Source organism: Emiliania huxleyi (assembly GCF_000372725.1).
Source record: "Emiliania huxleyi CCMP1516 unplaced genomic scaffold EMIHUscaffold_62, whole genome shotgun sequence".
Taxonomy (NCBI): Eukaryota; Haptophyta; order Isochrysidales; family Noelaerhabdaceae; genus Emiliania; species Emiliania huxleyi.
In genome coordinates this window covers 333354-350513 of record NW_005197351.1, presented here as the reverse complement: position 1 = coordinate 350513, position 17160 = coordinate 333354, and the positions used below count along the sequence as shown (strand labels likewise).

The 17160-nt window shown below is 64.3% G+C and overlaps 7 protein-coding genes across 7 annotated transcripts in view; 5 read left to right on the top strand and 2 right to left on the bottom strand.

Annotated features, from left to right (window-relative positions):
* The window catches only part of EMIHUDRAFT_311598 (hypothetical protein), a gene marked incomplete at both ends in the record, with an annotated part of 903 nt that extends 753 nt beyond the window's left edge, over window positions 1-150 (bottom strand). Inside the window, one exon of the mRNA XM_005763739.1 lies at window positions 10-150. Within this exon, the coding sequence (XP_005763796.1) occupies window positions 10-150 (141 nt within the window). The remainder of the gene's footprint in view (window positions 1-9) is intronic.
* A 1950-nt stretch (window positions 151-2100) lies between these two features.
* EMIHUDRAFT_214706 (hypothetical protein) lies at window positions 2101-2824 on the top strand (the record flags this gene model as incomplete). Its single annotated transcript, XM_005763738.1, has 2 exons — window positions 2101-2606; window positions 2686-2824. 2 exons carry the CDS (start codon window positions 2101-2103, stop codon window positions 2822-2824), a joined length of 645 nt encoding a protein of 214 aa, XP_005763795.1.
* Window positions 2825-5568: 2744 nt separating this feature from the next.
* On the bottom strand, window positions 5569-6236 carry EMIHUDRAFT_214705 (hexapeptide repeat-containing transferas-like protein; the record flags this gene model as incomplete). The annotated part of the gene is made up of 3 exons (XM_005763737.1): window positions 5569-5658; window positions 5801-5912; window positions 5944-6236. 3 exons carry the CDS (start codon window positions 6234-6236, stop codon window positions 5569-5571), a joined length of 495 nt encoding a protein of 164 aa, XP_005763794.1.
* A 1612-nt stretch (window positions 6237-7848) lies between these two features.
* Window positions 7849-8646, top strand: EMIHUDRAFT_214704 (hypothetical protein; the record flags this gene model as incomplete). The annotated part of the gene is made up of 2 exons (XM_005763736.1): window positions 7849-8499; window positions 8587-8646. The coding sequence occupies 2 exons, from the start codon at window positions 7849-7851 to the stop codon at window positions 8644-8646; spliced, it is 711 nt and encodes a 236-aa protein (XP_005763793.1).
* A 609-nt stretch (window positions 8647-9255) lies between these two features.
* On the top strand, window positions 9256-10442 carry EMIHUDRAFT_214703 (hypothetical protein; the record flags this gene model as incomplete). The annotated part of the gene is made up of 2 exons (XM_005763735.1): window positions 9256-9401; window positions 9452-10442. 2 exons carry the CDS (start codon window positions 9256-9258, stop codon window positions 10440-10442), a joined length of 1137 nt encoding a protein of 378 aa, XP_005763792.1.
* Window positions 10443-11143: 701 nt separating this feature from the next.
* EMIHUDRAFT_214702 (hypothetical protein) lies at window positions 11144-13435 on the top strand (the record flags this gene model as incomplete). Its single annotated transcript, XM_005763734.1, has 2 exons — window positions 11144-12577; window positions 12686-13435. The coding sequence occupies 2 exons, from the start codon at window positions 11144-11146 to the stop codon at window positions 13433-13435; spliced, it is 2184 nt and encodes a 727-aa protein (XP_005763791.1).
* Window positions 13436-14301: 866 nt separating this feature from the next.
* On the top strand, window positions 14302-17154 carry EMIHUDRAFT_452447 (Hypothetical protein; the record flags this gene model as incomplete). Its single annotated transcript, XM_005763733.1, has 5 exons — window positions 14302-14449; window positions 15279-15983; window positions 16233-16819; window positions 17003-17039; window positions 17129-17154. The coding sequence occupies 5 exons, from the start codon at window positions 14302-14304 to the stop codon at window positions 17152-17154; spliced, it is 1503 nt and encodes a 500-aa protein (XP_005763790.1).
* Window positions 17155-17160: the final 6 nt, after the last annotated feature.

The window sequence follows — 17160 nt, the reverse complement described above, 5'->3', positions numbered from 1 at the left end:
CCCTCTCACAGACCAGCGAGCAGCGCAGCCGGAGGGTCTCCCTCCTCCCAAGGCGGTGCTGCGAGCATGTGAGCAGGTGCTCAAGGACGTCCGCTTCGCCCGCACGCTGCCGGTGTGGAGGCCGCTGCTGCGCCGCCCTCTCTGCGTCATCCCGTACCGGCACCCTGGCGAGGTGATTGGGGAGAGATGGGGGAGAGATGGGGGAGAGATGGGGGAGAGATGGGGGAGATCTGGGGGAGATCTGGGGGAGATCTGGGGGAGATATGGGGAGATCCGCTCGCACCCTGGCGAGGACTGCTCACCCACGCGCACCGGGCCCTGCACTCTCGATGCCGCGCCTACGCCTGCCTATCTAGACGCGGAGTCGCGAGGGCGGCCCGGCCCCTTGCCCAACCACCTCGTGTGTGTGGAGGAGTCTTCCTGCCCCCCCCTGCCTGCCCCGCCTGCCCCGCCTGCCCCGCCCGCCCCCCCCCCCCCCCCCCCCTCTGCCGCCCTGTCACTCACAGACCTTGTTCTAAGAAGAACGTGCCTCCGTCTCACACCGCAGGAGGAGTACGTCATGTCGGCTCTCACTGCGGCGAGGGAGGCCCGAGATTAGCCGAGATTGCCGAGAATGGACGAGATCGCCCGAGATTGGCCGAGATCGCCCGAGATCACTGTGGCGAGGGTGGCTCGCGCGCCCTCGACGCGCCACCCTGTGCTCCAGCTGGCGCTCGAGGTGACATGCGTTCGGTTGCACTCGGCTGTCTCCGCTAGAATCGGCTCTGCTCGTCGCCCCGGGTACTCGTGCGACGCTGCCAGCACACAGCACCAGTGACCGTCGACTTGTTGCCCCCGACTTCGGTGTGTATACCACGGCGCAGGCACGCTGCCCGACGATGCTCGTCTCGTTCAGGCGCCGGCGAGAGGAGAGAGAGAGAGAGAGCGTCCGCCGAGAGGAGAGAGAGAGAGAGCGTCCGCCGAGAGGAGAGAGAGAGAGAGCGTCCGCCGAGGAGCCGCGCCCCGCGACTCGTGGCGAAGCCTCAGTGAGTCGACGGCCTCGCTGACGAGCGATGTGCTCCTCTCTGGATCGTGTCCTCTCGCGGCCGAGCTCGGCCGATCCCCGGCTGGCGCTGCACTTCTTGGTCAGGCGATGGCTCGCGCCCGTGTCCGCGAGCGACCAGGCGCGGGAGCTGCACAGCTTCCTGCACTGCGGCGAGGTCTCGGGCCTCGTCGCGCCTCTCGACGCGCCGACGACGGAGCAGCGGGTTCCCTCCCCCCTCTGTGAGCGGCGCCCCTTCACGTGCGGCGAGCTGTGAACAGGCGACGACGACGGAGCGGCTACTCGCCGCTGTGAGGCGCCCAGCCCCGACGCACCGCCACTTCATGGCGCCGTGTGCGAGATCAGCCGAGATCACCCCGAGGCGGGCCGAGATTAGGCCCTCCGCCCGCCGCAACACCCAGTCCGACTCCGCCGTGCCGCGGTTCTCCCCGGCAATCTCGCGCCAGCTCACGCCCGCGGCGCTCTGCCTGTGGCGGGAGCTGGAGAGCGGGCGTGCGCTCAAGGGACACTCCCAGCGGGAGACGCCCCTGGCCGCGCAGCTTTGCTACGGGAGTGGCGCTGGCCGCGGGCCGGCCGCGAGTCCGCTCATCACCACCAGAAGTGGGTAAAGGGGGACGTCGATTTTTCTTCTGGAATTGACTGCTGTTGCGTGTTGGGTTCCTGGACGTACGAGTAGCGGCCTACTGCTTCAGCGCGTGCACCTCGATCCTGTATACCGTGTTTGTTACTATGACCCCCCCAAATCGCAAATGTGCAATACTGATTACTGTTGTGTTGAAGGATAGAACGGATAGTAACAGGAATGAAGAATGAACACGCCAGTGAGGGTTAGCGAGAGCGGAGACGATCGAGGGGTCCCGTGCATGCGGAATCCGACCCCATCCCAGTGTGCAACAGTGCAACAGTAGCGGCCGGCAGCAACGTCCGCGCTAAGGAAAAATCTCGACCTTCGTGTTCGTCGTTTGCCCCTGTCCTGTTGACGTCGTGACTGCCGACGTCCGCGCGAACTAGTGAACCGCCTTTCCCCGTTCGAGGGGGGAAGGAATCAACAGGGTGGCATGTCAGCGAATATAGAGCGTGCACTCGTCCAGGAGGAAGAGGAGGATGCGGAACTGCAGGCCAGGCGGGTGGAGCTCATTGCAGCTGCCACACACAAGTCGGACGCAACTGCCAAGAGCGCGGAAGAGTCGGAGCGGCGGAAGCGCAAGGAGGAGGAGGAGGCGGCGGCGGAGGCTAAGGCCAGAGAAAGCGCGCGTTTAGACTACTGCTGGCCCGAGAGCCTCTGGTGGAGCGTGCAGTGCTGCCTGTCTTACAGCTGCCTCCGCCTCACCTCTGCAGGCGCACGGCAGCGACGGCATCGCAAGGAGGATATCGAGAGGGACACGACGCAGCTGGAGGAGGAGATTGAAGAGGCGAGAAGGGAATCGGAGCAGGTGAAGGCCGCGCGTGCGATGCGTGCAGAGGCGGGCGGGGCGAGCCTCGTGGGGAAGATGATCGAGGTGGAGGGCCGTGTGGGCAAGGTCGTGGAGAAAGTCTCGCGCTATGGGCAGATTTCTGTAGATGCGTGTCCCAATGCATGGCCGATTCGCGCCTGCAGGTGCTTCACCGTGCTCGCCTTCACTGCCCTCTGTGTCCACACTTAGGAAGTCGACACTGCACAAGATCCAGTTCATCGACGAGGACTCGACTGAGCTGGTGCACCTCAGCAAGTCAGAGTCGACTTCCACCAAGGCAAAAGGCTTCAAGTTTATCCTGAAAGAGGGAAGCAGGGATAGTCGTTGAGGAGAAAGGGCGCAACATGTCTTTCTTGATAGCCCCGGTATCCGAAGCCTCTCGAGCTTGCTTGAGAGGTCGGCCTCCGCCCCGCAAAATAACCCCTACGTCCACGTGGCAATCTCCCGCGTGCCGAATCGGCGCGAGAGGGGGTATCCACGGGTCGGGCGGGGGGGGGCCTCCCTCCTATATGATGATTCTAGTTCTTCCCTCCATAAGATAAGGCCACCTGTCCTCGAGTGTGTAGAGGTGGTCTTCTCGCCGCACAGAGGCGCGCAGATACAAGATCGACAAACTCGGCGTTCTGCCCTCAAAAGAAAGAAAGGCAGATTTATTTTTCTGCCGCTTCAGGCCGTGTAAAATTCTCGTCAACAGGGTCTGACCTGGACACTCCTCTACCCTCGAAGCGCCTCTTCCATCGCGAAATGCCATTCGCATTCACGCTACGTGACTGCACGAGGAACAGGCGCCGCGAAAACGCACATCATTCAACGCGGAGCTCTGCCGGTGTCCGTGTACCATGAAAGCCTTATCCCCCAAAAGAGTCGCATCCTCATATGTGTTTCATTAATTACCCATCTCACAGTAGAATTTACACAGTAGAAAGCCTAGATAGAGGTGAGAGAGATTTTTGAAAACCAACAAGAAATTCTCTCCGGAGAGGTGTCCGTTTTCATATTTTTTTATTTATTTGTTTCAAAAACAGGCATTTTACACAGGCTCCAGGCGCGCGTTCGGCTACGAGAGGGGGAAGGCCGATTGGCAACCGCCGTGGCGCCGTCCGTGCTACAGCGGACAGGGTATGCTATAGGGGGGGCGTCGCACCCACAAAGAAGAATTTCAAAGAAGAATTCTACGAATACAAGCCCCTCTCACAGCAGACTGGCACATGGACAAAAACAAAATCGTAGTGGGCTGGGCGTACGGGGTAGCCGCCACTTTCCTGCCTCACAAGGGCGGGGCTGTCCCGGAAAGTGAGAAACGCCGGGCAGCGTGGTGCACAACTTTACCCTCCCGTACGTGTTTGTTTCGCTCCTTTCCTCGGGCTGTTCCATCTCCTCGTCTCTTTCCCACCTAGGCGGGGCGGGGGCCGGGGGGGCGGCGGGCGCGGGTGCCGGGTGCGGTGTGCGGTGCGTGCAATCGTGTGTTTGGCGTCATGTTGTGTGTGCCTTCGCTTGTTCGAAGTCGTCTGCTCAAAACAAAAAGTGGCGCATTACTGAACCCTCCCATACGTGCTCGTGCTCCTCCTTCGCTGTCCCATCTCCCCACCTCTTTCCCGCCTGGGCGGGGCGGTGGGCGGGCGCGCGGTGCGGCGTGGCGTGTGCGTGTGTGCGTCTGCAACGAAGGACCGCTCGCAGAGGACCATTGGGTTTGTACTATTAACAACGAAGGCGCTCTCAAAAAAACAAAAAGAAAAAGAAAACGCGGAGGCTTGCGCGGAGCTTCGTGATGCTCTTGTTCAGAGCGAAGCGAGCACGAGCAATCCGGTCGCCGTCGCGCGTCGCCCTCCGCGCGCTGAGCTCCGGCGGCGGCGGCCGCCGCACGTCCCGCCGCCACACGCCGCATAGCGGGTACGGACACGACATCCTCGGCGACACTGGCGGCTTCCAGCCCCTGAGTGAGGAGGTGAGCCGCGGCGTTGACGGGCTCTTTGCGCACGGCACCACCTCGGTCGAGTCCTACTCGAGCCGCGGTTTCGTCGTCAACGGCGTCCAGCTGCCTGGCGCGGTGCTTCTGCTGCCGGACCAGTCGTTTCTCTTCTCCGCCGCCGCTGTCGGCGAGCTGACGCCGGCGTCGCTCACGCCACTGCTGCTGCTCGAGGAGCGGCCGGAGCTGCTCATCCTCGGCTGCGGCGAGCGGATCGAGCGGCCGCCGCCCGCGGTCGGCGCGTGGGCCGCGCGGCACGGATTGGCGCTCGAGGTGCTCAACACGCGCACCGCCTCGTCGACGCTCAACTTTATGGTGCAGGAGCAGCGGCCGGTGGCGGCGGTGCTCTTCCCACCCGGCTACCGTCGGCCCAGCGAGGGCGACGAGTCGGGGTTCGGATGATGGGCACCGAGAAAGTCGACGCGAGCGGAGTGTGTGTGCGGGGAGGCGCCCTTTCGCCGGTGTGCGTGGAGCGTGCCGTGACTCGACTGCGCAGTGGAGGCCCGCGGCGAGGCCGTGTGCCCGTTGTTGTTACGTTTTTTCAATGCATAAGGGTATGAGCAGTTTGACGGCTTTCGCGCAACAGCGCTCCGAGTGCCCCTTTTTTCTCGGGAAACGGGAACATCAACAACTCTCCGCTCCAAGTGCTCTTGGACTGGAGACGCTCCGCGTGCAAATAAAGAGGTTGGAGAGAGCATGGGGCATCGGGCTAGAGCCACCGTGCCCCGTGAACCCGCGCGGGCAGATGAGCGATGAGGCTAGTCCTCGCGCTGTCGGTTACTTGTGCCTCCTTCGGACACCTGACCTCCCGCTCGAGAGAATCGCCAAGTAGTCTTCACAAAGCTTCGCGGCAACCTCGTCCCTCGTCGTCGACGGGGGCGAGGTCTTGTCGGAAGCGCTCCGCGTTCTCGACATAGTGCGCCGCCGACGCAGTCAGCCCTGCAGGACAAAGCAAGGTAAGGTGGTAAACGGTCCACGCTGCATGCGTGTGTGTGTGTGTGTGTGTGTGTGTGTGTGTGTGTGTGTGTGTGTGTGAGTGTGTGTGTGTGTGTGTGTGTGTGTGTGCGCGGTCAAGCAGCCCCAGGGCGGCGGGAAGCAATGGCGAACTAGGGTTGCGCGCCTTTGATCTGGTCCTCCGTCAACGTCCGGACCACCTTCGCCGGAGCCCCGATGACGAGGGAGCCGTCTGGGATGACCTGGCGGTGGAGGGGAGGGTCTGGGTACGTGCGGGTGAGGGGCAGCAGCCGCTCAATGATTCATATACACATATGTCTTGGAGTGGAGAGAGGAGAGTTGCGCAACAGGTATGTGTGAGGCGTGCGCCTTCCCCTCGGGCACCAGCGCGTGCGCCCCGATCAGGCAGTTCTTCCCGACGACCGCCTTGTTCAGCACCGTCGCGCCGATGCCAATCAGCGAGTTGTCGCCTAGATGGCCGGCCACTGCCCGCGGTCTGTGAGCGAGCGGTGCGGGCTGAGCGGCACACGCGCCGCTCGCCAATCGTGCAGCCGTGGAGCATCGCGCAGTGGCCGACCGTGACGTCGTTGCCGAGAGTGAGCGGCACGCCCGCATCAGCGTGCAACACCGAGTTCTCCTGGACGTTCGTGCGCTCTCCGATGGTGATGGGCTCCGGGTTATCTCCTCGCACGACAACGCCGAACCAGATCGATGCCCGATCTCTGAGCACCACATTGCCCACCAAATGAGCGTTCGGAGCGATCCAAGCTGTCGCGGCGATCATCGGCTTGAGCCGGCCGAGGGTGAAGGCTCCGCCCATGGCGCCAAAATCAGAGTGAATGTTAGAGGCACCTACCGTGCGAGTTCTTTACCAGGTGCCAGTGCGAGCCAGTCCCGTGCCCAGTCCTGTGCCCAGTGTCGTGCGAGGGAGTTTTGTTGTAAAATTCTTTACCAAGTGAGCCTGTGTGTGTGCCAGTCCGCGCCAGTCTGCGCCCTTGTCGTGCCAGTGTGCTGTGAGAGAGGCTTGTATCTTAAGAATTCTTTACCAAGTTGCAACCCTTGTTCCGCACTCGGCTGTGAACGCTGCTGTTTGCCGCCGGTTGAGCAGCACCCCGTCCCCATCCAGGTTGTTGGTTGCTGCCCCAGGTCCCGCACTATGTAGGTGCACTGCTTCAGCAGCGTGCACCTACCTCGATCGACGATCCTGGTCGCTGGTGTCGGTTGCGCAACCTTTTTGCCGACCTCCGAGCCCAGATAGCGCGCCGTGTCTGATCCTCGTCGGCATCTGCTTCCGGGCCTGGCGGCCCGCCACAAGGACTTAGGTGAGAAGTGCCCGCCGAAACATCGGAACGACGCTGCTCCGCCCGACTTGGTTGGTTGCTGGCAGCACCCCAGCACCGGGGGGTCCTGAGAGCTGTTGGTTGGTGCTCTGTTCACAGCACAGTGCGGAACAAGGGTTGCAACCTGGTAAAGAACTCGCTCGCTGTTCCGACCCTGGGTTCCGGCTCCTACCCGGATAGGGGGTCTGCGGCACTGACTCGCGCCAAAACGCCCTACCTACCTACCTATCCCCAGGCCGCGCAGCAAAGCGAAAAAAGATGAAAATAGGGGGTACCTACCTATTGCAGGGCCCTTTTGGGCCAAACAAGACCAACACTGTTCCGACCCTGATCCAACCCTGTTCCGACCGTGGGTCAAACCAAACAGGGTCGGAACAGGTACATAAGGTCTGAAGATCACAGACACAGTCGGATCAGGGTCGGAACAGGTCAGAGTGGTACATGTACCCTCCTTTGGGGGGGGGGGGGGGGCTGGAAAGGCAAAAATTATCGACGCTCTCAATATTATTTTTTCACTATCGCAGAGAATTTTGTGACTTCACAGCTGTCCTTCTCCTCCATCCACAGCTGAGGCGTCCGACCGGCGCGATCAGCTCCGGCTGCGGTGCCGTCGTAGGGCCCAGCCAACTCGTATTGCAATAGTTGGAAAGCTGTCCTCGATGGCCCCTTCCGCCTGCGCCGAGGTCTTGAAATGAACGAACCGGCGATGGGGTAGAGATCCTTCTTGCCGTGGCGCGGCGCCGTCGACGAGAAGGACTGGCCGACGAGACCGTGGGGTAGGGAGCAGGCGGCAGCGTCACCCCGTGCGCTCACGCTGACGTCGATCCGGTGCTTCAAACCAGAGACCCGCCCGTATACGGAATTGCCAGCTGCGACTTGGAGCACTTGGAGCACTCGGAGGTTTTTTTCTTTTTAAAAAGTCAATCTTGCCCCTGGGACGCCACGTATGCCGCCAGTGTCGACGCGTCGCTGATCAGGAGTCGATGCTCACGCGAGCGAGAAGAGAGAAAGAAATTTCGCGATTTTTTTGTTTTTTTACGTGACAAATCGAGCGGCGTGCGTGTGCGCGCCGGCGTGCGGAAAGGCAAACATATGGATCCGCCAGCGAGAGAGGTGGCGGTGAGCCGACAGGAAGCGCTGGAGCTCATTGACAAGCTCGACCTCAACGGCGACGGCAAGCTGAGCAAGAGCGAGAAGGCGGTGGTTGAGGCCAGATTTGAGGCACTCGAGGCAACCACGGATGTCAATGGCGATGGGCGCGTGAGCAGGCACGAGGCGCTGGACCTGAATGGGGACGGGCGGGTGACAAAGAGCGAGAAGGACGAGCTGGACGCCAACGGCGACGGCGCAATCAGCAAGCTCGAGGCGGTGAGCCTACGGGGGGTGATCCGTGACGCTCACGCAGACGAGGCGGGACTGCTCGAGATCCTTCACCGCCATGGGGTTGAAGCCGTCGCCTCGGGCGAGCTGAGCGAGGAGCTGCTCCAATGGAAACACGCGCTGCCGCCGGCAAGCGATGGCGCGCGGCACCTACCGCTGCTTGGCCTCTGGGCAACGCAAGGCAACGCAACCAACGAGCTAGCCCTTGCCTTTGTCAGCCTCGCGGTGCTGCTTTCCGTCGCGGGCTACGTGTGGCGATGCCTCCTTGGGCGCCGCTACCGCCAGATGCACGCGAGCGCTTCTCCGTCTAACGACAATTTGGTTCAGCCTAGCGTTATGCGCATGGACTCGGACGAGCTGCAGGTTCGCCACACAAAAGCTGCTACCACGTAGGTTCGCCACACAGGAGCAACCCCCGCGACTAAAGCAGCCTGGACCCCGCCCTGGCAGGAGCTACCGCCACGCGCTATGCCGGTCCGCCAACTTAAACCGGCAGCAGTCGTGAATTGACCCCCGTCGAGACCATCGAGACCTCTGCGCGAGTGGCGAGTGTTGCCATTGTAGAACCATGTCGCTTGCACTCCCCTTTATAGTCATAATATGTTTTGGGTGAGAACGGCGGGGACTGTGATGGCTGCGCGTATAGAGCGAGAGAGGGAGAGGCAGAGGTCGAGCGAGCCGGCTCGAAGTTCGAAGGAGAGATCCTAGCGGACATGAAGCGTCTTTAGATGCGGGATTACACGGCCGTGCAAGGCCTCTTTTGCGCAGCAACACCTTACTCTAAGCGGAGCGGGGATATGTGGGGTGAAGGGACGAGGTACGAGTTCCTTCCGGGGCCCCACGTCTCCCCGTTCCGCGCCGGCCCTCCGCAGGAGCCTCCCACCTCCGGAGGAGTGTGAGTGTGTGTGAGTGTGTGTACACACAACACACACACACTCACCACCTCCGGAGGAGGAACGCCCCCCCGGCGGTGAGGGGCCGCCGGAGGCATTGCTTGCGGCGGAATTCCTCCTTCGGAGGACCGGCTGTTGTCTAAGTGGTGAGCGCAGAAGCGAAGCACACATGCGTGTTGCGCGTGCGCCGCGTCTAAACCTGACGCCTTCGACAGGTAGTGTGAACATGCCCAAGATCTCGCTGCTCTGGCTTGCGGCGGAGGCGTCCTGCTTCGCCGCATTCCGCTCTGGTGAGATCTGGCTCGACACGGACGGCAACACGATCGATGCTCACGGCGGCGGTTTCCTCTTGGACGGCGGCGTGTACTACTGGTATGGCAGTGCCCGGAACGGGATGAGCCCGCCTTGCTGCCGTATGGCAGTGCCCGGAACGGGATGAGCCCGCCTTGCTGCCTCGACCGTGGTGTCAACCTGTACACGTCCACCGATCTCTACAGCTGGACGCATCGCGGGCTCGTCCTGCATGCGTTCAACTCCTCCACTGACAACGGGCTGAGTCTGGAGCGGCCCAAGGTGATCCGATGCACAGGCACCGGCCAGTACGTCATGTGGGTGCGCGGCTCAGCTCTCGCCTCTCAGCTCTTGGCCGTTGCGACGAGCGATGCACCGACGGGCCCGTTTCGCTTCGTCGGCGACCAGACGGACCCCTTCCGCACCGTGGCTCGAGGAGGCCCAAACTTCCGCGCGGGCTACCAGTACGGAGATGCCACGCTCTTTCAGGATCCGCGCACGGGCCGCGCCTACGTGTACTGGCGCACGCGCTGGCATCAGACCGGCTTTCGCGGCATGGAGCTGACCGAGGATTGCACCGATGTTCGCCCGGAGAGCGATACGCAACTCTTCGCGACCCCCAACCGAGAAGCGCCGACCGTCTTTTTTGCAAACGAACGCTTCTACCTCTGGGTGAGTGGCTGCATGGGCTGGGCGCCAACCACGACGCACCTGTACACCGCACCCACCGCCCTCGGCTGCTTCAACTGCTCGGGCTTGAACAACTCGAAGGGCTGGCTCGTCGGCTGGCAGCCGCCGCCCATCCCCGAGCCCAACCAGTCGGGCAACCAAAAGCAAAGGAACAGGCCGGGCGTCTGGGCCTTTGGCAGCCAAAGCACCTTCATCCTCGCCAACCCGCTGTACCGGAAGGGCTCGGCGCTGGCGCCGTTTGTGTACATGGCCGATCGATGGACGCCGAAGAACAACGTCTCGTTTGGCACCTACGTGTGGCTGCCGCTCTTCATCGACCCGCAAAACGCGTCGAGGGTGCGCGTCCTGTGGCGCGCCTCCTGGCGGCTCGACAACGCCACCTCCCCGTTTGGAGCGCGCCGCGCGCCGAACTCGTCTGTGTCTGTGACTTAAGGGCACATGATTTTTACATAGGGTCCTCAAAAGCTAGATTCTACAAGCGATAGGATTGAAATGCAGTAGACAAACAGCTTGAAACAGCCACTCCCTGTCGCGGCACAGCCTATCGACGCACGACGGAGCTCATACTGTAACTGTAGATCTGGACCACAAGCCCGTCGCCTCATCTCGCCTCTCTGTTCACTGTTGTCTACCGGCTACTTGCTCTCTTTAAAAGCCATCGGTAAGATCCACCCCCTTATTGTCACTCCATCGACGGCGGCGGAGCGGGCGGCAAGGCGGCCAAGGACCGCGAGCGGGTGCGCCCCCGACCCTCCCACCCCCCCAGACTCCGACGCCGACTCGTCGGAGGACATCGTGGGCGGCGGTGGTCACCGTGGCCCCCCCCGCCTCGGCGGCGGCGTCGGTCGCGACGATGCTGTCGGCGAGCTGTTCGGCGGCCACAAGCTTGCCTGCCTGAGTGTTGTATAAAAATACTGTAAGGCATATCGGTTCCCTGGGCCTTCACTAGCGCTCGCTTGCTTGGGGAAGTGGTCGGACCTCGAGTCGGAGCCAAGGGGAGATTGGGGAACCGAGGATCGGTTACCACGTGAAGGCGGCGGCCCGTTCCCCACCGCGCCCCGCCTGGGCCTCACCGCGCCCTTTAGTGCCCTGCGTGCCGCATCCGCATTCAAGCGTCCTCCCAGCCCCCCCGCATGGGCGTGCCCTGGTTCCTCGTCGCCTCGACTCTCGGCTTTGAGTTCTATGCGGAGCGCATCCCCAACGGGCCCCACGTCTACGTCCATGGCCGCTGGTGGCACGCCGTCGGCCACCTGCTGCCCGAGGCCACGCTACCGCAGCTCCCACGTAATCAGTTTGCCAAGGACTTTGCGCACCAGGGTTACCAGTGGACGGTCGAGCTGTGCCAGATGGACAGCGATGGTGATGGCGTCCCAAATGGCATCGAGCTTGGGGACGGCAACTGCTCCTGGAGCTTCGGCCTGCCCCACCCGTCGGTTGCAGTCGGCCACCCAGGCATCGACGAGCGGCACGTTCCATTCCACGGCCTTCAGATCTCGACCAACATCATGCAACGCGCCGTGCCCTCCGAGAGGGATGTGCACAGATTGTTCCGCGCGCCAGTGGCGCAGAGCACCATCCTTCTCTCCAATCACACGGCGAGGGGAACGATGGGTCTGCCGCTCCAGCAGAGCACCATCTTTGTCTCGAATCATACGGCGGCAGGAACGACGACCACGGCCAAGCCTTGGAGGTTCTTTTTCGACATGCTCCCGGACGTGCGCGAGCCTACGACTGCCCCATTTTGGTCAGCAGCCGAGGAGGTCGAGGACCGCACAGCCAAGGCGCTGCTGAACAAGGTGCTCTTCCTGGCCCAGTTTGTCGTCTTCCCAGCCGCTGTGCTGATGGCGGCGTGGTGGCGTTTCACCGGACCGGGCGCGCACGCGCTGATCAAGCCGTGGGGCGTCATTGCCGCTTGGCTGTGCATGTACTCAGGCATCGCCCTCGGTTCGCATCGACTCTTCTCGCACTCGGCCTTTGTGCCGAGCCGCGCCTTTAAGAACTTTATCGCGCTATGCCACTGTCTCAACGGACAGGGCGACCCTCGGTACTGGGCGGGCGTGCACCGGCGGCACCACAACTTGTGCGAGCAAGAAGGCGGCGACCCCCACGCGGTGAACGGCCCTCGCGGCTTCTGGTTTGCGCACGGCGGCCTGTTGTGGGACCACTTTGAGCATGTGACGATTGAGACGGCTGTACCAGACCTGATGGATGACGACATGCAGTTCTGGCACGACTGGGGTGTGCCATGGATGTTTCTCGGCGTCCCCATCCTCGGCACGATGCTGCTCTGGCTGCTGCACTTCCTGCTCAGCCCGCGAGGGGCGGCAACTGGCCGCACCCGCGTGAGCGTACGCATCTTCAGCGCCTTCCGCTTCGCTTTCGTATCCTACGCCTTCTACTTTTGCCTCCCCGCCGTGATGACATTCCACAACTCGATGCTCGTCAACTCTGCGGTGCACACGGTTGGGTACGTGCGCTACAGAGACGCCATGTCGGGACCGTGCACCGGCAAGAACGTGCCGTTTCTCTTCCCGTTTATGCTTGGGGAGAATAACCACAACAACCATGTGCGCTCCCCTGACTGTCCACGGTTCCTTCTCCTCCTCACCCTCAACTCCCCCCCCCCCCACCCCCGGGTGCAGCACGGAGCTCCATCGTCCATCTCGACATGGCAGGCATGGTGGGAGGTTGATATCTGGGGGCCGGCGGTGCACGTCTTGCAGCTGGTGGGTCTCGTCACGTCTCACAGCGACTTTCGCCAGTCGCGCATGCACCCAGAGAGCACTGAGCTGGGCATGCGCCGGGGTCGGCAAGACCTGATCCATGAAAGCGAGCCAATTAGCTTCTGGGGCTGGCGCGACGACCCGTGCCCGATTTGGTGCCAGTGGGCGTTTGTGCTTGCCTTCTACTATGGCATGGCCCGCTGGCGCTGGAGGAATGCGAGGCGGCCCACCGCGGACCACCAGGTGACCGCCCTGTTTACGGTGCTGCCGCTCCTCTCCGTTGCACACTGCACGTCCTACGTCTTCTCCGATCCGACGCTGCTGACGATGGAAGTCGACCCGACCAACTGGTTTGGGGATGGGCCTCTTCGCGCATTTGCGACGGCGGTGTGTAGGCTCATCAAGCCCCTGCACCCGCCGGATGCATTCACCGATGTACCTGGGGTGGCGCTCGGTGTCCCGGTATTCCTTGCGACGATGACTCTCTTGCTTGTGACGGCTATGTTGCTTTTGGCGGCCATTTCGCTGCTGCTCCTCCTCCTCATGCTTCCGATCTGTCTCGCCGTCGAGAGAGTCGAGCAGTGGCTGGCCACCCGACCTGCGCCATCGGGAAGGGCTTTTGCGCTGCTCATCCCTCCAGCCCTGAAAGTGGACACAGGGCCTGCACCGATGCGGGCGGTGAAGACATACTGGTCAGCATGACAAGCAACGATCGTGGCTAGAAAAATCAAAAAGTATCATCCGTGGGGGCGAGATTTTTACTTGTGTAGAGAGTGTAGCTCGATTACGATTTTGACCCAGGACTCACAGAACGGCCCCAAATCGGCCCGGAACCGACCCGTGGGCCCGTCTGCCGCACCCAGCTCCGCCGGGAGGGCGCGCGCCGTTCCCCGCGGGTCGGGCGGGCCAGCAGACACGGCGGGAGAGCTTCCCGTGCCCTGTGAGTGCCGTCACACCGCCTCAAATAGGTCCCATGGGGGAAGTTTGCGGCTCAGGAGGCGAGGCGGGGGGGCGCGCGGGTGCGGTGCGAGTGTGTGCGTGTCATGTGGCTACAGCAAGTGACCATCCGTCTGTATTATTATTAACAACGGCGCTCTCAAAAAAAGAAAAACCGCCGCGCATCGTCGGGCCCACGCTGCTCAATCAAGCGTCGCCTCCTCGCGGCGGCTCCTGGCTGTGCCTGTGGCTGGAGATCAGCGTTCCATCCTGCGAGTGGACGGCTTGACGGCAAATCTTCCTGTAGAGGGCGGTCGCTCATCTGTCTCCGCGGTCCGTAGAGAGGGGGGGGCGGGCAAACGCCGGGATTCAACATTCAAGGGCAAAAATAAAGAAAAAATGCGCAACCATCGTCGTCCCCTGCTCGCCACCCCGACGCCCAAGGCGCCCGAGTCGAACAACAGGCGGCACGCGAAGACTCGTACCACGCGGAATCGACCCTATCAAGTGCTCAAGTGCTCAAGTGCTCAAGTGAAGGCAAGGCCGCGTTGAAAGCAGTTTACCCGAGATGTGGTATCTCGAGTTCCGCTGTGGCTCCCGGCGTCTCAAGCCCGTCCGCCTGCTGGTCCGAGATGTTCTTGCGCCCAGCTGCCCCTGAAGCGGCAGCGAAGGGCGCCAAGCGGCGCTGGAGGCTCCTCGACGCGGTGGACCCCGCCGCGTATGCCAAGCCGGGCGAGCGGGTCCGCGCAAAATTTCAGGGCGACATCGGCGGCTTCAACTGTACGCGCTCATGCCCTGATCACTGTCCTTGCACAAGGGTCAGAGGGCACGCACGGGCTAGGTCGCATGGGCTCCCTCCAAATCCCGTGCTTCAGCGGTTCTACTAGTGATGTCGGCCTCTGCCGCCGCTCTCGCCTCATCGCCGCCGCCCCCGCCGCCGTCTTCTCCTCTGTCCGATGCCTCCCTTGCCACCCACGCCGCCGCCACCATCCCAGCTGCCCTAGCCGCCCCCACCCACACCCCCACCCTCGCCCGAGCCAACCTCGCAGCTCCATCCCCACCGCCGCCCTCGCCCCCGCCCTCGCCCCCGCGCCGCCCTCTCACTCTCCACAATCTCCGCCCCAGCCAACGCCTCTGCCCCCGCCCTCGCCGCCGCATCCCGCCCCCTCGCCGCCCTCCGCCGCCCTGCGGACTGCCGCTGTTCTCGCCCTCACCTCCAGCCGCCCGCTGCTCTCGCCGCCACCCAAACCGCCGCCATCATCCCAGCAGCCCTCGCCGCCGCCGCCCTCCGGACTGCCGCCGTTCTCGCCCTCTCGCCTCCAGCCGCCCCCAACTTGCCACCGCCCCCGTCGCCGCCCCCCCCCCCTTTGCCACCACCCCCCCCCCCTCTCTCCCCTCCGGTCGCCGTCTCCACCCCCAACCCCATCTTCCGCCCCTTCTTGTCGCTCCTCTCCACGAAGCACGAACCATCACCACCGCCCCCTCCGTCACCAACGCACCACATCCTCGCCACCACCACCCTCGCCGCCGCCACCCCGCCCCCACCGCCTCCCTCACCCGCAGCTGCCCCCCCCCCTCCCACACACACACCTCCCGCCGTACCGCGCAGGGTTCCCCGGGACGGTCACCGCGGTGCACGACGACGGTACGTGCGACATCTTTTACGAGGACGACGGCGAGTCCGAGGAGCGCGTCGCGCCTCGCTTCGTCAAGGTTCTGAGCGACGCCGCCGCGCGCGCCACGGCAGAGGAGCAGGCTCGACCCGAGCCCATGCCGCGGGCAAAGCTTCCGCAGGGTTCGATCGGCAAAGCAGGCGGCGGCAAGGCGCCGCTCGCTGCCTCCGAGGCGGCGCTGTGCAGCCAGCTCGAGCGGTGCAGAGCGGCGCTTGGTGGCGCCGCCCTCGCCGCCGGCGAAGCAGCTCTGTGCGAGGTGCTCGAGATGGCCCGTCGCGCGGTGCCCGACGCGGGCCTCGCAGGCGGCCTCCGCGCGCTGCTGCTGCTCGGCCCGGTGCAGGCGCAGCTGCTGCAGGCGGTCGAGGCTGCCGCCGCGGCCCTGGCGCTCGACCCTCCGTTGCGGGCGGGTCCGCAGCTGACGAGCGGCGTCAGCCAGGTCCTCGCCATGCCCGACGCGGCGCTCGCCCCTCCCGCTCGCGCCGGCCTCGCACACCTCCATGCTCGGCTCAGCGCGGCGGCGGAGCAGGCGGCAGAGCAGGCGGCAGAGCAGACAGACGTGCGCGCTCCGCGCGACGACGTCTCGGCGATCCCCGGCGCGGGAAGGGGAGGGGGCGAGGGCAAGGGGGGTGGCGGCAAGGGGAGTGAGACGCGCCGGGCAGCGCCCACCCGCGGCGCCGACTCCACTTCGCTCGCGCCCGCGTCGGACTCGCGGTTGGCGGCGCAGGCTGCACCGGAGGCGGCGGAGGCGGTGGCGGCGCAGGCTCAGGGCGCGGCGGCGAAGGGCGCGGCGCAGCTGGTGGCGGCCTGCACGGAGCCCGAGGCGGAGGCGGAGGAGGCGGAGGCCGCAGGCTCAACCTCGTCGCCGCCTCCGACCGCACCGCCGACGCCAGGGGGGGCTGCACCCGTCGCCGCAGCCGCGCCGCTCGCGGCGGAGGCGGTCGTGGCGGAGGCGGAGGGGCTGAAGCTGCACCTCTCGAGCAGCAGCGCCACCGGCTACAAGGGAGTGCGCGAGCAATGTGGCCGTTTCGAGGTGCGGCACACGGCGAACGGGCGGCAGGTCACCCTCGGCTGCTTCGACACGGCGGTGGAGGGGGCGGTGGCGTACGCGCGGGCGGTCGGCGAGTATCAGCCTCCGCCTTTTCCGACAGTGGCGACGGAGGCGGAGGGCTTGCGCTTGCACCTCTCGAGCAGCAGCAGCACCGGCTACAAAGGAGTGCAAGAGCACTCTGGCCGCTTCGTGGCGCGGCACAAGGTGGACGGCAAGGATGTCTACCTCGGCACCTTCGGCACTGCGGTGGAGGCGGCGGTGGCGCACGCGCGGGCGGTCGGCGAGCCTCCCCCTCCTCCTCCGACGGTGGCGGCGGCGGCGGAGGGCTTGCGCTTGCACCTCTCCAGCAGCAGCGCCACCGGCTACAAGGGCGTGCACGAGCTCGCCTCTGGCCGCTTCCGGGCGCAGTACAGGGCGGGCGAAAGGAGGGTTTCCATCGGCACCTTCGACACGGCGGTGGAGGCGGCGGTGGAGTACGCGCGGGCGTTCGGCGCTGCCGGCGGCAGCAGCACGAGTGGCGGCGGCGTCTCCGAGGACGCTATGCTGGCGGCGGCTGCGGCGGCGGCGGATCCGGAAGAGATCGTCACGACGATCGTGTGCGACGGCTGCGAGGCGGAGTTTGAGCTGCTGCCCGGCGAGCTCGTCCCAGGTGGCGACTGGTTCTGCGCGGCGTGCAAGCCCGCTCAGCCGCAGGGAATCGCGGCGGAGGCGGACGAGACCGCGCTCGGAGTCCCTCAGTTTGGGACGGCTCCCAGCTGGTGTGACCTCCC